The sequence below is a fragment of the Convolutriloba macropyga genome, chromosome 13 (genome assembly GCF_964194025.1).
Source record: "Convolutriloba macropyga chromosome 13, txConMacr16.3, whole genome shotgun sequence".
In the NCBI taxonomy this organism is placed as follows: Eukaryota; Metazoa; Xenacoelomorpha; order Acoela; family Convolutidae; genus Convolutriloba; species Convolutriloba macropyga.
The window spans coordinates 8,627,969-8,644,640 of record NC_134480.1 but is presented as its reverse complement, the minus strand read 5'-3'; the positions used below and the strand labels follow the sequence as shown (position 1 = coordinate 8,644,640).

Genomic DNA, 16,672 nt, shown 5'->3' with positions numbered 1-16,672 from the left:
CCCATACCTTCACAGTTATTGGCGGGACCTTCATGTGACAGGCGGTTGTGTCTGCATGGACGAGAAGGTGGCAATCCCCAATGCACTCAAAGAGGCCCTCATTGACGATCTTCATGCAAGTCACCCGGGTAGCTGGGGGATGATATGTATGGCTCAGCATTGCTGGTGGCCATACATGAATCGCGATTTGCTTGTCAAAGCAATAGAGTGCAAATCTTGCACTGCTATCGGTAAAAATTTGAAATCTGTTATTCCCGCAAAACAATTTAAAGCACATACACCATGTATAGTTCCAAACCAAGAAATACAAATAGATTTTGCAGGGCCCATTAATAACGAAAAAGAACATGAAAGATATATTTTAACATGCATTGATAGATTTTCAAAATATCCTTCTGCGGAATTAGTTGATAATGCAAATGCTTCGAATATCATAAAATTTTTAGACAATTATATACAAATTCATGGAGTTCCTCGTTCCTTAAGAATAGATCAAGCCCGTTGTCTTATAGGTAACCAAGTAAAAAATTTTTGTACAAAAAACAATATCACATTAATACCAGCTCAGGCAAATGATCATCGTGCAATAGGTTTAGTTGAACGATTAATTGGTACAATTAAACAACGCTTGGCATGTATTAAAGACGCACACAAAGAACTAAATACGTTCACCATTAAAGCAGCATTAAAATCAATTATATACCAGCTTCGCATATGCAAACATAAAACAACTAAGCTTTCGCCATTCGAATCTCACTTCGGGCGTACGGCCAATACACCACTTAGTAATATAAGTACTCAACCTAAATCATCTGACCTCAGTTATGAAAAAAATTTGAATCATTATTTAGATGAAGAAACTGTAACCCCCAACGAATTGCTGCCGGAAGAACATTGGGGAAACATCCGGAGTGATGACGAAGTTGAGCGTAATATGTGCAAGGCGACAAAGGATGCTACTAATCGCGAACGGCAAGCAACGGATAATGAATCACGCTTCCTTCGTACAACGCATGCACACCGTCCACTCCAATTGAAAGAACACGCGGTCCAACTAAACATTGCCCGAAAGAAGCACCTTCATAAGAGATCCAAGAAGAACCTGGATGGCTTGTATGAGGTGTTGGCCCCAGGATCGGTCGTCCAAAAGACCGACCAATACACTTCGGTCATTCGCGAGCCGGGTAAGGTAGAAGTGACTGTACGCAATAGCGATATTGCAAAATTTGGCACTCGTGAAGAACGAAAAACCAAATTGACGGATTACATCAACCGCAGAGGACCCCGCACACATGAAAAGACAACGGAAGCTAAGATACTCAGCCATATCAAAGAGTGTACCCGCATCCAGAAAGGAGACAGGAAAATGAAACATCGAAAACGAGAAACTGGTAGTGGTGTATCCTCGAACAAATCTAACATTGCTCTCGCAATGCGAGTACGCATGCCAAAAGTTCCGGACAATTTCGCTCCGCAAGTACTACCCGAAATTCCAGAGGCTGCTCCAGATCAGCCAATTATAACGGAAGAAGTGCTTATTGCACCCCCGCCTACAAACATACAGCAAGAAACAATTGAATCATCTCATCCAGCTCCAACAACATCTTTCCCCAATACTCTGACACGATCAACCAAACGAACTAAAAAAAGTCCCAAATATTATGGATATGACAAAGACGACTCATCAGGTGATTCTACTAATTCGTGTCCTCCGAACTTTGCTCCACCCCGTAGGAAGCGTCGAGTGGGCGACATAGAATCGATTCAACCCTCAGTGATACAAACAATTGTGGACACTGCTACTCGAGTTGAACCGATTCATAACGACTTTCCCTCGCCTATCATAGGACAGGTGTCTCCGACGGACCCCCGTATACGGCCAGCCGATCATAGCACTTCAAATGAACTGATTATTGATGAAGAAGACATGTGAAAACTGATATATTATTAATTTTGACTAGCTATGATAACCAGTAAATATATTGTTGATACTATTTAACCGGTGAATAAGTATTATTATTATTATTCATATTGTTATTAAAATTTTATTTCATGCAATTTTAAATTTTTTTTGAAGCGGGAGAAATGTCGTACATCATAATTTAGTGCAGTAAACTTATCATACGATGTACTTAATTTAATCAGTGTACCCATTCCTGAGGGGCATGTGCATAAATCATTATTACTTCACATGCTTGTCTGTTGCTACCGCAACGGGAAAATATTGTTCACATTTTGTTTGACTTCTGGAATAACAGTTGAGTTATTCTTCGTTCTCTTAATTTTGCTTCTCGCGTACAGTTGCCCAGTTTAATTGATTCTTCATTAACTGTCTTTACAATTCGAGTAAATTAAACATTAGTCCTTACGCGATTCGCTAAGCGAATTCATTTGGAAATTGTATAAAGCGCACTCGCCGCGCAAGTAGGACATAGAACATAAACACAACTTGCGACTCAAGATCAAGTACGCAATTTCACTCGCGTACGACAAAATTAACTGATGATTTTCTAATTCAGATTTAAAGGTTCAAAACAGAACAAAGTTACATACACCAAAAACCTGAGTGACGCAATTCATCCATTTCTCAACAGTTTTTTCAGTGCTTAATGCATGGATTTTGGCCTTTGGTGTCAATTGGTAAAGAATGAGAGTTTAAAGCATCGTTAGTTGTACACTTGGAAGCGTTTTACAAAGCCAGTGCTTTTTTCAATTTATTTTTTATTGTTTAAAATGTTGCAATAGTTTAAATTTAATATTGTGAAAATTGCTCCTAAAAAACTCTTCTTGATTGCTTGTCTTTGCTTCTCTGAGCCACATTTGGCAATTTTTGCCCAATTAGTTTGATTTTTACTACTCTATTTGGTTTGTGTTCGAAAAATAAATCAAAAACGAATCAATATTTTCTTAAAGAAAGTAATTAAATTGATGGTTCTTAAAGATTCAAGCTGTTTCTTGGTGCATTTTACTAAATCAGTGCTGTTTAGATTTGTCCATTGTTCAATTTTCTAACAAAATTTTTCTGGATTACATTTCTTCGGATCTCTGAACCACAATTGGTAGCTTTTGCAAAAGTAGCTCGTTTTCATCATTTTATCTTTTTTTGTTTTCAAAAACAAAATCGCAAACGAACCAATATTTCCTTTATAAAAGTAATCAAGTTGAATGTTCTTCAAATTTCAACTGGGATTATTACATTAAAAAAGGTACCTAAATTTCTTCTAACTTGGTGGTTCAAGATGATTATTGATTATGGAAGAACAATCTAGAACAGTGAAACTTCTGACAAGAAAAAAATTGCATGGCAAAATGAAAAAAACTAAAAGACACATGTTGAGACATTCTGTACTACACTGTTATTTTTTTGAGTCACGTTTTATGTGTACAATCTTTTGCATCTTTATATTGCAAACAGTTCGAAAATTGCAGTGTTTTCCATGGCTAATTAAACTTTTCTTAGAAATAAAAGGCCATCGTTTGTGGACAACAGTTACAGCATACGGAATTAGTTCAGATTTGTCTCAAAAATGAAAACTGGCAAGTGTGGACAACAGTGACAAAACATGATCATTTTTACCGGCGTTCACATCATCAAAGTTGTCTGCCCTTGCAGTATCTAATTATGACCACAATTAACAAAGTGACTATATGACCGAAAAAAATGATGTCTATTTGGCGATTAAATTCAGAAAAAGAAAACCGTTAGACCGTCTGCATTTACCCACTTTATGTCAAAAAATGAAGGAATTAGTTGTGTCTAAAGTAAACAGTAAATAGACTCCTGTAAATGCGTTTTAAGCTTACCGATGATTTTTTTAACTAAGAGTCAAGGATTCGAAATTTAAGGATTCGAAAGTGAACGAAGTTTACATATACCCAGAAACTAAGTGACGCAATGTTTCTGTTTCTCAGCTTTTTTTCTCCGTGGTTAACGCATGTTTTTTTGCCTCTGGCGACAATGATCAAAATGCAAAAATCAGGCAAAAACTTGTCAGCTTCATCTAAAAACTGTAAACTTTTTAAATTGTAGCATTAAGCTTCATATGTTAAAAGTAAAGTTAGTTGTACAACCAGAAGCGTTTTACAAAACCAGTTCTTTGCGCAAATTCTCATTGTGCAGATTGCTCCAAGCAAAGCTCTTTTTGATTTCCTGTTTTTTTTCTCTAAGCCGCATTTGGTGGCTACGACAAACTTTGTTCATTTTTACCACCTTATTTTGTTAAGTTTTCAAAAGTAAAGTTGCTAATGAACCAATATTTCACCAATATTTCTTTTAAAGAAGAAACTAGTTGGTTCAAAGTGTTTATTGATTATGAAAAGAACATTTTCTAACAATTAAATTTCTGACAAGAAAAAAATTGGAACGCAGAATGAAGAAAAATGACAGTCTGCAGACAAGTTCTCTTTCATCATAGCTCACACCATTGAAGTTGTGCAAAGTTACAGTATTTCATTATGATCATAGTTAACAAAATTACTGTATGAGCGCAAAGAAATGATGTCTATATGGCAATTAAATTTAAAAAAGTAACATAATTATACCGTCTGCGTTAACCCTTATAACGGCAGCAAACATTTTAAAAGTTTTGAGTTTGGTCTAAACTAAATAGTAAGAAAATTCGTGTAATAGTGTCTTGAGCTAACCGAAGTCTTCTATTAAGATTTAAGGATTAGAAAAAGTGAACGACGATTACATATACTCAGAAACTGAGAGACGCAATGCTTTCATTTCTCACCTTTTTCTCAATTGTAAACAAATGGATTTTTTCTCTGGCGTCAATGAATAAATTTTTGAAAAATAAGTAAATTGATTTTCACTTTTATTCAAAAACAATACTATTTGTAAGCTATAACTCTAAGCTTCAAATGACTATAGTATCGTTAGTTGTACAATTAGAAGCATTTTACAAAATGACTTCTATTTCCATTTTTCATTGTGCAGATTGCTTCAAACAAAGGTCTGCTTGATTACTTGTGTTTGCTTCTCTGAGACGCAATTAGCGGTTTTCGCAAAAGCCGATTTTTTTTCACTTTGATTAGTTTAGTTTTCAAAAACTAAATTGCAAATGAATCATTTTTTCTTTAGAAAAATGACTAAATTGATTGTTTTTTAAAATTTCCACATGGAGTTTTCAATCAACAAAAGTACCTAACATGCTTCTAACGATGTGGTACAAGATGTTTATTGGTTATGAAAAGAATCTTCTCGAATAGTGAAATTTCTGAGATGAAAATTGTTGCTGTATCTCCGAATGAAGAGAATTGACAATCTTCCGACGTATGTCGAAACCTTCTTTAATGCACTACTATTGCTTTGAGTCATCATTTTGTATGTACGATATTTTACATTTTTATGTTGCAAACCATTCAAAAACGCCCGTGTTTTTCACGGCTCAGGTCTGTCTGTTTTTGGGAATTCAAATTGTCAGCGTTTGTGGACAACAGAGGCAACAAGCGGAAGTATTTAGGTTCAAAATAGAATTTTTTTGGTCCATTTGTCCACAAATTAGTTTTGAGCATATGCTGACGAAAGTTACAAGACAGATTCATTTTTACCGTTGTTCACATCGTCATGATTGTCCACAATTACAGTGTCTAATCACGACAATAATTAACAAAGTGACTATGTGACCGGAATAAAATGAAGCCTGTTTATTCGGCAATTAATTCCAGAAAATGAAGACATTTGGTCCTGCTGAATTCACCCATATCATGGTCCGAAAATTAATATTTTTGTATTGGGTCTCAAGTAACTAATTTTTTGCTATAATTTTTTAGGCTAACCAAAGATTTTTATCAAGATTTAAAATTTGTAATAACTAACCACAATAATAAAGAGCCAAAAACCTGAGTGACGCAATTCATCCAATTCTAACACCTTTTTTTGTGCTAAACGCACGAACTGTTGCCTCTGGCGTCATTGAGTAAAAAGCAAATATATGTCAATACTCCACCAAATATTGTCACCCTTTCCAAAAAATTTTAATTTTATTAACCTATAACTTTAAGCTTCATATGTTGTAGTTGAAAAATTAGAGCAGTTTTACAAACCAGTTCGGCATTAAATTTTTTCTCTGTAATATTTGCTCGAAGCAAAGTCTTTCTTTCTTACCTGTCTTTTTTCTCTGAGCTGAAATTGGTGAAATTGGCGGTTATCAAAAAATTAATTATTTTTTTTAAAACTTCATCTTGTTTCTGTTTTGAAAATCAAATGAAAAACGAATCAATAATTCCTTTAAGAATGTGATGTAATGGATGGTCTTTAATGTTGCAACAAGGAGAGTTGCATTAAAAAAGCCACCTAAACTGCCTTTAACTAATTCTTTTGAGCTGTTTGTGGATTTCACAATGAAGAAAATTCACAATACTCAGACGTATATTGAGACATTGATATTTACAAAGTGACTATTCGATAAAAATTAAATAAAACCTGTTTGCAACTATTTTCAGAAAAGGAACACAATTAGACCTTCTGCATTTACTCATATCACTGCAAGAAAAATATAATTTTGAATTGTGTCTAGAGTAAATATTACCTACAACCATGCAAATTTCTTTAGGCTAAATAACAACTTTTACTTGGATTTAAATTTTCGAAATATTGACCGAAGACTAAATAGATCCAAAAAACCTGAGAGACACAAAAGATCTATTTCAGAACACTTTTGTCCTTGGTTAACGATTGAATTTTTACCCGTGGCGTCCGTGAGTAAAATGCAAATTAGGGTCAAGACTTTGTCATCCGTATGCAAAAACTATAGTTTTTTTAAAGCTGTAACTTTAAGCTTCATAGTTTAAAAGTTAATTGTACAACTAGAAGCATTTTACTAAAAAGTTTTTCTTGATTGACCTTTCTTTGGTTCTCTGAAACGCAATTGGCAGCTTTTGCAAAAATAGCTTGTTTTTATCGCTTTATCGTGTTTAATTTTCAAAAACGAAATTGCAAACGAAACAATTTTACCTTTATAAAAGTAATTAAATTGATTGTTCTTAAGATTTCAAATGGGAGTGTTACATTAAAAAAGGTACCTATATTTCTTCTAACTAGGTGGTTCAAGATGTTTATTGATTACGATACCTTAAATAGTGAAGCTTCTCTATAATTTTTGGTTCTTACCATAAAGAAAATTCACAAATTTCAGACTTATCTTCAAACATTAGGTACTACTGTTATCACTTTGAGTCATCATCTTATATATACGATGATTTATGTCAATTGACATTATAAAGCTTTTGCCAAAAACTAGCACAAATTCAGCACATATATTACATATTTTCAGATCATGCATATTGTTCCGACCCCTCTTGAGGGGGGGAGGAGCTATATACTCAAATGTGTTTTTTTTGTTCAGTCAATTTTGGCCGATCGATATATTCATCGTAGAGAGTTGAGACTGATACCATTAGAAAGCTTGTCCAGCGTAGAATATGGAATTAAAAAGATATTTTTGATTTTCATTTTTTACAGGGAGATATCGAGGTTTAGACTTTCGAGAAAACACAGTGAATTCCGTTGATTTTATTCACCATTTTTCGGAATTTTTGACTAATGTTGTGAAACTATCAAGTCAAGCGCATGAAAACTTGACTCAAGTCCTTGAACAAGTTGAAAACGGTTACCCGCAAATATGTAATCATCAAAAAACTGTAACAAAAACCTTTACCCAATAAAAACTTTTGACTAGAGAACTTGTTCCCATATATGTATATATATATATATATATATATATATATATATATATATATATATATATATATATATATAGAACAAGTAATTGGTGAACCTCTCCGGACAGAAGCTTCCTTTACGGCCCTAAACGTCGGACTTGAGTCTCCCCACAGTTCTACATTCTGTGCTGGACACAACACAAAAGCATCACGTAACAACTGTCACAGCAAGGACGTGAGGCCCCGAGACTGTGCGACGCACGAAATACAGAACAGAAAAGACCAAAAGACTAAAGACAAAGGCCCTAAAGAAAAAGACACTTTTGGAGCCAAATTTTTTGGGTTACAGACGCTACCCAGAAGGACGATTTTTTTTGGGGGGTGTCAGACGTTACCCCTTGAGGATTTTTTTTTCTACTACGGTTTCAGACGTCACCGTCGCTGATCACCCGAGGTTTCACACGTCACCTCCAGAAGTCCTGTTCCCCGGTGAGATCAATCCAAAAATCAGTGTTTTTTACAGGTCAAAAAAGAGAAAAAGAGACAAAACCTGAATTTTTTTCCATTTTTATCAAAATTTCACTGCTTTTTTAGGCAAATTTCTTTGATGCATACTTGCCGAAATCGATTTAACGCAATGACAACTTCTTAGTGCAAGAAATTGTTCTTAAAAACGAAAATTGTCGAGAAAAACCTTTTTGAAAACAGAAATTCAAAAAACGTTCATTAAGTTCTTAGCCTGATATTCTTATAGAATCAACTTTTTATAGTTCAACCTCACTTTTGAACTTATTGTTAATGAACCAGAAAAGTCATTAATTGTAAAAATTCAATTAGCTATTCAGAAACGAAAATTGTCGAGAAAAACGTTTTTGAAAACAGAAATTCAAAAAACGTTCATCAAATTTTTAGCCTGACTTTGTCATAGAGTCTACTTTTAATAGTTCAACCTCACTTTTGAACTTGTTGTTAATGAGCCAGAAAGGTCATTAATTGGATAAATTCAATTAGCTATTCAGAAACGAAAGTTGACGAAAAATTCGTTTGTGACAACAGAAATCCAAAAAACTTTCTTTAATTTCTTGGCCTGATATTCTTATATAATCTTTATTCCATAGTTCAAAGTCACTTTTGAGCTAGTTGTTACAGCACCAAGAAGGTCATTACTTGGATAACATCCTTCAGTTTTTACAAAAAACGAAAATTGACGAAAAAAAACGTTTTTGGCCAGATAAAATCAAAAAGCGTTCTTTTTAAACTGCCTGCTTCATTCTATTATGGAAAATTATCAAAATCCAAAAAACGTCCTTTAAATTCTCCTGTGAGTTTTTTGTTCTCAACAGAAACTAGCGAAAAAAACTTCATTTTGTCAAAAATAACTGAAAAAATCTTGCCATACCCAGCAAAAAACAAAAAAGAGCAAAAATTGTTTTTTGAAAGAAACCTATTTTTTGCAGAAGTCCACGGTCTCAGACGTTGCCGTCTGCGAAGTCCCTTAGCCCTATGGTTTCAGACGTTACCATACTGAGAAGAAGAAAATAACGGTTTCAGAAGTTACCAATCTTTGATTTTTTTTTCAACATCAAAACGGATTCCTTTTCACAAAGAGATCTCAGACGTCATCTCAATCAATTCTTTGAAAATCTAGCCATATGCGAAAACTTGGTCTAGTGTCCTGGTTTCGGAGGGCACTAAAAGCACTACGAGATCACTCAAATTAACACTGAGTTGGAGAAAAGAAAAGTTTTCAGAAAAGAAGAAAGTTACAATTTCTACAAAGTTTTCAAGCTTCTTGTGGTTTATTACAGTTCTTCAACCTTTTGTGTTCTTCTCGTAGCCCTTGTTGCCTATACGCATCGCATTTAAAACAAGTTCTCAGGTTTTAGCCCTCAAAAAAAGAACTCCTTGAAAAGAAACAAAAAGAAATTTGCTTCCTATAAATTTACGGAAAGGTCTGTCACATTTTAATCGCTAAGGTTTTACGGTTAGGGTTAGGGAAATAAGTAAATTTTTCCGGTAGTTCTCAGTTCTGGTGGTGGATCATTAGCTATTTGTTGAGAACTTTTATCAGATTTAAAATTTTGTAAGAAAAAATTAATTTAATGTAACAATTATACGGGTTCTGGTCTAATATCGTTTCAACTGCATAATTGTAGCAAAGCACAAGTTTCCTGTCAATCAGAGTAGCCAAACACATTAGTTGAAACAGTCAAAGCCAGCTATTTAAGCAAAACTTGTGTTTTTTTAAATAAAAAACAAGCAATTATTTGGGTCTGTTGAACAAAAGTCGACTAAAGCGCGCGAACGTTCGAAAAAATTTCAAATTTGTTTTTAGTGCTAAAAAGTTAGATTTAGCGAGCAAAACACACACCCTAGGACATCTGTTGTTGAGAAAAGTTGCGTCGCTGAATTTTTGAACAAGAAAAAACTAGGATCATTAGCATTCAAACCTTAGACAAATTTTATATCAAAATTTGCGTCGCTCCGGTTCTTTAAGCCGTTTTTTTACCTTCAATAAAGAATTTCAACGTCACGTCTACAACAGCAACAAACGCGGTCAACAGAACACAACAAGCAGCAAGATGTCTAAGCAGATCACTTCTGAATGCCAATTTGCCATCAACATGTTTAAAGCGACAGAAATGGCCATGAAAAACCAGCTCGACCTTTTGGAAAAAACCATTCAGCAAAGAAAGAGTTTTCGGTCCTTGTCTCTGCTGATTGAACGAACCAGAGCAAACGAAAAGGAACTCAAGGAGATGTCGCAGAACGTGATGAAGCAGCAGCCTCATCAGAATACAGCAACATCAATTCTGAGCAGACAAACCAAACTAATCAACCGTCTTAACGAACTACAGTTGCAAGTTGATCTTTTGGACGATGATGGTCAACTGAGCCAGTCCTCCCAACGGATCAGAGATGATATCAGCATGATCTCAAGCAGAGAAAACCAATCTCACCAATCTACGCCCGTCTCAATAGACATCAATGAAGACAAACAGCTCCCATGTAACCTGGAACAACAGAAAAGCAGCCCAGCCAACCCAATTCAGCCTCCCGCTATCCCACCTCGACCAGGAAGGCCAACACTTTTTCTTCAACCCTCAAGTGCTCCACAAATAAACTTCGAACGTGTTCTTGGCGCTCACCAAAGACCAACAGAAATGCAACACCTGTAAATCAGTCAGCAAGAACATAATTTTACAGGAACTGATAACCACGTTCACAATCCTTTCACACAAGCCCATGATACACTTGTCTTTAACAGTGCAACTGATGACATTCAATATGCCACTATCAACCCTAATAACCAAACAAGCTTGCCACCCTACACTCTCCACACAGCCCCGATCACTATCGACAACAGTGAAGCAACTGAAAACCATTTGATAAACCTTTTGCCGCCTATAACTAACCTGAGCATTTCAAGCGACAGTATTACAGCTAAATCGGAATATTGTGCGTCAAATATCCCTAAGGTTAGCATTACTGAGCATTTTTTCTCAAAACCAGTGACTGAAAATAGATTCATATTTCAAACACCAAATCAAGCTTGTCATGATACCCAAAAGGAACAAATTGCTAGATATAACAAAGGCAAATCAAATCCTGTTATTCAACAGCATTCATTGCAAGCTTTTGCTCAAGAAACTGATTGCAGCCCAAGCAAGAACTTTAACTCAGGAAGGCAGTACCCCACTCAATTTCCAACAAATGCGAATAGTTGCCCGCAGCCAACAAAAAGTCAATCAAGTGTTGTTGCGGGAAACATTCAATTACAAAATCCGCAGTACACATATGCCACGCATGCTGAGAAAGTAGCCCAATAAAAAAATGTTGTTCTCCCTTCTGAACAACAGAATCCTCAACTGTTTCAGCAGCTTAATAACAGTTTGTTTCCACAAAACCACAATCAGTTTCCTAATGAAACTGCTATGCAATTTTCATCACTTCCTACTCAAAGTTACACTCAGAAACAAACGAACGAAAAACCTGTGGCTCAACTTCGCTCACAACCAACAGTTTTGCCTAACAATTTGCAAAATTATCAAAATCAAACTGCCCCTGACTTTCCAGCATCTTCAATGCCCTTTGGTGCAAATGTCCCAAATTTCGTTGACTCACAGACACAAAGCAACGCAAAATAAGACCAAATTTTTCACTCAAACAAAGAGCCCAGCAATTTAATTGTGAACAACTCACACGCCAGTGCATCAAATGCTAATTTCAACCCCGTTACACAATTGACTAATCTTGATTATAAACATTCTATTAAATTACCTCCACTAAAAGTACAAAATTTTAATGGAGATCCTCTGCACTTCCATGAATGGATTAACAATTTCTACAGTATGATCCACCATAACACATCAATCACAGATACACACCGAATAACGTATCTACAGAATTCTGTGTCAGGAAAAGCCAAAGACTTGATACACGCGTATTCTTGCGACCCGTCGTATTACCAGACAGCGTTAAACGAGCTGATAAATCACTTCGGTGACCGAACCATCGTGGTTAATGCCTTTATCAGCCAACTAGAAAATTGGCAAGTCAATCATTAGAACAAGCAAAGTTTTATTGCCTTTTCGTCCTTTCAGAAAAGACTTGTTCAGGCATTCCAGTACCTTGGTTTTATAGCAGACCTTCAATCAACAACGCTACTGAAAAAAGCCAAAGAAAAGGCTCCACACAACCTCATCCTCAAGTGCACCGAGCACTGTCTCACTCAGTTCCGCTCAGACCCATCACTTGCAGAATTCCAACAGTGGTTAGAGCTTCAAGCTCAAGTTTATGATAAAGTTAACCGGGAAAACCCAATAAGAAACACATTCCCCAATTCGAAAAAGTTTGGAAGCTCAAACTTCAACGCTGATACAGCTAACAGAAACTTTACATCACAACCTTTAAACTCTCTAAGTGATAATCAGGACAGGAACCAAAAGCATCAATTGCAACAGAGTCTGCAGCCGCAGTCAACCAATTCTTCTCCGAAGAGTTTCAACGCAAACAGATCTTGCGAAAAATGCAAAAGTAATCACAGCCTTGCAGTTTGCCCTGAATACCAGCTTTGTCCTCCTAGTGAGAGATACAGCATTGTTAGCAAAAAGAGTTTGTGTACAAATTGTCTTAGCAATAAACACCACAAACAGACATGTCCGTCAACTAAACGATGCCAAGTTTGCAGTGGTTTTCATCATACAACATTGCATGACCCAGCAAAACAAATCAAACGACCAACAGCAGCTTTTTCAACAGAAAACGCACAAAAACCTCAGCCTACTGTTTCGTCAAACAACAAGACAGCGGTTGAAAATACGATCAATAGTTCTCAGACAAAAGGCCTGCAGAATAAGAATTCAAACAGCCGCTACGGGCAACCCTTCAACGTTCAAAACCAAACCAACCCTCAAAAACGAAACCTAAATGGAAGCAGTACCAATCAGTCTTTTAGCATCAACCAGAGTCCCGATGCACCAAAAAACTGGTATGAGCAGCTTCAACTCATCCCCGTTTCCTTTCTGAAAGGAAATAAAGCCTTCGATACATATGCCTTAATTGATCCTGGTAGTCAATTTAGTTTTGTTCTCGATGCCATTTCAGAATATCTTGAGCTTCCTTGCGAATCTCAACAATCAGTTCCTCTTCAGTTCCTTAATACTGAAAATAACATGACTCTCTCTAAAATAAATGAGCCAGTCAACATTACTCCTTACAAATCATCAAAAATTTCCTTTGAACTCTCTCGAGCATACAGCACACCATCTTTAAATGTCACTGCCGCAAATGTTTTCCCATTGAATCAAATTTGCGATGCATCTAACAACCTACGCCATATTCACTTCCCTTATATTGCCGATGGCAAAATCGGCGCCCTCCTTGGTGTTAACGCCTTTGCATTCACCTATCCCACTCATGTCATTCAAGGAAATCTACATCAACCGTTTGGTGTCAAAACTAAATTAGGTTGGACACTAGCCGGTGAACACGAAAATTGTTGCACAAGCAACCATCCTAAATCCTCCAATCTGCCAAACAAAGCCTTCGTCTTTCAAGTTTCAAGAAATCGAATTGTCGAACCCGAGCTAGACGAACTAGTTCAACAGTTCTGGAGAATTGAATCCGAAGGAATTCAACCAGACAGCAAGCCTTCGTCTCCTCTTGATCAAAAATTTTTCCAGATAATGAAAGACTCAATTAATTTCAATGGACAAAGATTTGAAATTAAATTGCCTTGGAAAGAAAACTCAAATTTGGAAAATAATTATTTTTCCGCCCTCAGTCAAGTCAAAAGCTTGAATAGGCGACTCGAGCGTAATCCTCAACTTCGTGATAATTATATGAAAACTCTGCAAACTGACTTGGAGAAAAACTACGTTAAACCAGTTGAGATGCAAGATCCACCACCGGATCGAATCTGGTATCTCCCACATCACCCAGTTGAGAATCCTAACAAGCCCGGCAAGGTTCGGCGCGTCGCAAACGCTGCCTCTAAGTTCCGCGGACAATCACTAAACAGCAACTTGTTAACAGGTCCTGACCTACTTAATAGCCTACTAGGAGTCCTTATGCGCTTTCGTGAAAATCAAATTGCAGTCCTCGCGGACATCGAAGGCATGTTCATGCAAATTGCTATCAACCAAACTGACCAGTCAGCCCTTTGTTTCCTGTGGATAAACGACGATGAAATCCAACAGTATCAGTTTACAAGACTAATTTTTGGCGCTAACTGCTCCCCATCCTGCGCAATTTATGTTTTGAATCATTGCGTTGATAAAAACGGAGATAAATATCCCGAAGCAGTCAGAGCCGTCAAAAGTCACTTTTATATGGATGATTACATCCAGTCCCATGATACGGTAACGAATGCCACTAAAAAAGTTCAGCAAACGATTCAGAGTCTCCAGGAAGGTGGCTTCCGACTCACAAAATTTGTTTCTAATGAACCCGATGTTCATTACAACACATGAAAACATACCAACACATGACATTGAAGAAAAAAGTGAAATTGTCAGAGTCCTTGGGCAGAAGTGGAATCTGAAAAGTGACACCCTCATTATGAAACCGCTAACAGATTTTTCAACGGACGCAATTGAGTATACTCAGAGGAAAATCTTTAGCCTTGTATGCTCGATATTTGACCCCCTCGGCATACTGTCACCTTTGACAATCCATTTCAAAATAATTCTCCAAGAAATTTGGAAACTTGGGAAAAAGTGGGATGAACCACTACCCATACAAATACGCAGAAGACTTCAGAAAATACTAGATTCATACTTCGAAATGCCTGAAGTACATCTTACCAGAACACTAACAAGTCTTCGTTACTCTGAGAGTAGTGCTGAATTACACATATTTGTTGATGCCTCAACAGCTGCAATGGCAGCCGTAGCGTACCTGCGAATAACACACAACCATTCAGAGATAACAGAAACTTGTTTCCTGATTGGAAAATGTAAAGTTGCTCCAATAAAGCAGACAAGCATACCCAAAATTGAACTCGAAGCTGCAGTAATTGGAGTTAGGCTACATTCTACAATCGTGAAAGAATCCTCTTTCGCAATTAACAAAACTCAATTCTGGACTGATAGTCAGGTAGTCCTTGATTGGATTGCATTTTCCAAAAAACAACCTGTATATATTGCGAACCGACTCAGAGAAATTGCAGCATCAACCAAAACAAAACAATGGAGACATATTTCCACATTGAACAATCCAGCCGACCATGGCACTCGTGGCCTAGATCCACGTGAAATATCTCTCAAATGGTTGCAATCTCCAGAGTTTCTGTCATCATCAGAGCAAATCAGTAACCAGGCTGTACCTTCGAAACCAGCTGTCGTAGCAACCACAGCACATACAGCTTCAAATGTTCCAGAGCCAATCATAGACCCAGCACGTTTTTCGTCTTGGACGAAAATGCTACTCACCTTAGCCACTGTCTTTAACTTACTGTTCAGAGCAAAGAAACTTCGTGACAGCAAACAACAGTACACAACCGATGACATTGATCTATCTCGGAAGCACTTGATCAGAAATTCTCAAGAGAACTCATTTCACACGGCAGTTTCATCATTAAAAAGGGGCCTCAAGCCCCACAGTAAATGCAAACTACGGTCTTTGAACCCAATCCTCGATCAAAACGGTATACTCCGTTCATGTGGAAGACTTCAATTTGCTCCTGATTCACTTGAAATAGAAAAGTGTCCAATTATTCTGCATGCGAAAGACACAATCACACGTTTGTACCTAGAACACGCTCATCGCATATGCATTCATCAGGGAACAGAACCCGTCAAAGCGTTTGTTCAGCAACGATACCACGTATTTGGCTTGCGAAAGTGTCTACTTAGCATAAAGTTTCGCTGTTTTTTATGCAGAAGATTTAATGCAGAGAACATACAACCGATCATGGCTCCTCTTCCCGCTTACCGCTTCCCATCAGCCGCAACACAATTCCCGTTTTCCAATAGTGGTGTCGACTTCTTTGGACCATTTTATATAGAGGACACAAAAGGAAATCTTGAAAAACATTATGGTTTGATTTTCTTGTGCTTGATCACGAGAGCAGTCCACCTTGAAAGCTGCCCAGATCTCAACACCGGTACTTTCCTAAATGCATTTCGACGTTTCACCAGTAGACGATGTCAACCAGAACTGCTGTACAGTGATAATGGAAAGACATTCATCGGAGCGTCAGAAGAGCTGAAGAAAAGTGTAAAAAGCCTTGACAACGACAAAATTTACAAGGCTCTTGCTGCTACAAACACGACTTGGAAATTCAACCCGCCCTATGGCCCCCACTTTGGCGGTGTTTGGGAGCGCTTTATATAGACAGCGAAAAAAACGCTGCTGATCATTCTAGGCTCAAAACGACTCTCACTTGACGTATTCCAAACAATACTGGCAGAGAGCGAAGCCATCTTGAATTCAAGACCTCTCACAAATGTCGCTGATCTTCCCGATAACGAGATGCCTCTCACACCTAACCACTTCTTGA

At 37.0% G+C, this 16,672-nt stretch overlaps 3 protein-coding genes across 3 annotated transcripts in view; all 3 read left to right on the top strand.

Moving 5' to 3' along the window:
* LOC142352294 (xaa-Pro dipeptidase-like) overlaps nt 1-16,672 on the top strand; it is a 453,762-nt gene that overhangs the window by 143,980 nt on the left and 293,110 nt on the right. The window lies entirely within an intron of this gene.
* On the top strand, nt 14,013-14,642 carry LOC142351608 (uncharacterized). Its single transcript, XM_075403747.1, has one exon. It carries the CDS (start codon nt 14,013-14,015, stop codon nt 14,640-14,642), a length of 630 nt encoding a protein of 209 aa, XP_075259862.1.
* Nucleotides 14,956-16,506, top strand: LOC142351607 (uncharacterized). Its single transcript, XM_075403746.1, has one exon. It carries the CDS (start codon nt 14,956-14,958, stop codon nt 16,504-16,506), a length of 1,551 nt encoding a protein of 516 aa, XP_075259861.1.

What these genes read in the sequence shown, in the direction of transcription:
- LOC142351608 (XM_075403747.1), top strand. Translation starts at nt 14,013, where the DNA reads ATGAAAACTCTGCAAACTGACTTGGAGAAAAACTACGTTAAACCAGTT.
- LOC142351607 (XM_075403746.1), top strand. Translation starts at nt 14,956, where the DNA reads ATGCCTGAAGTACATCTTACCAGAACACTAACAAGTCTTCGTTACTCT.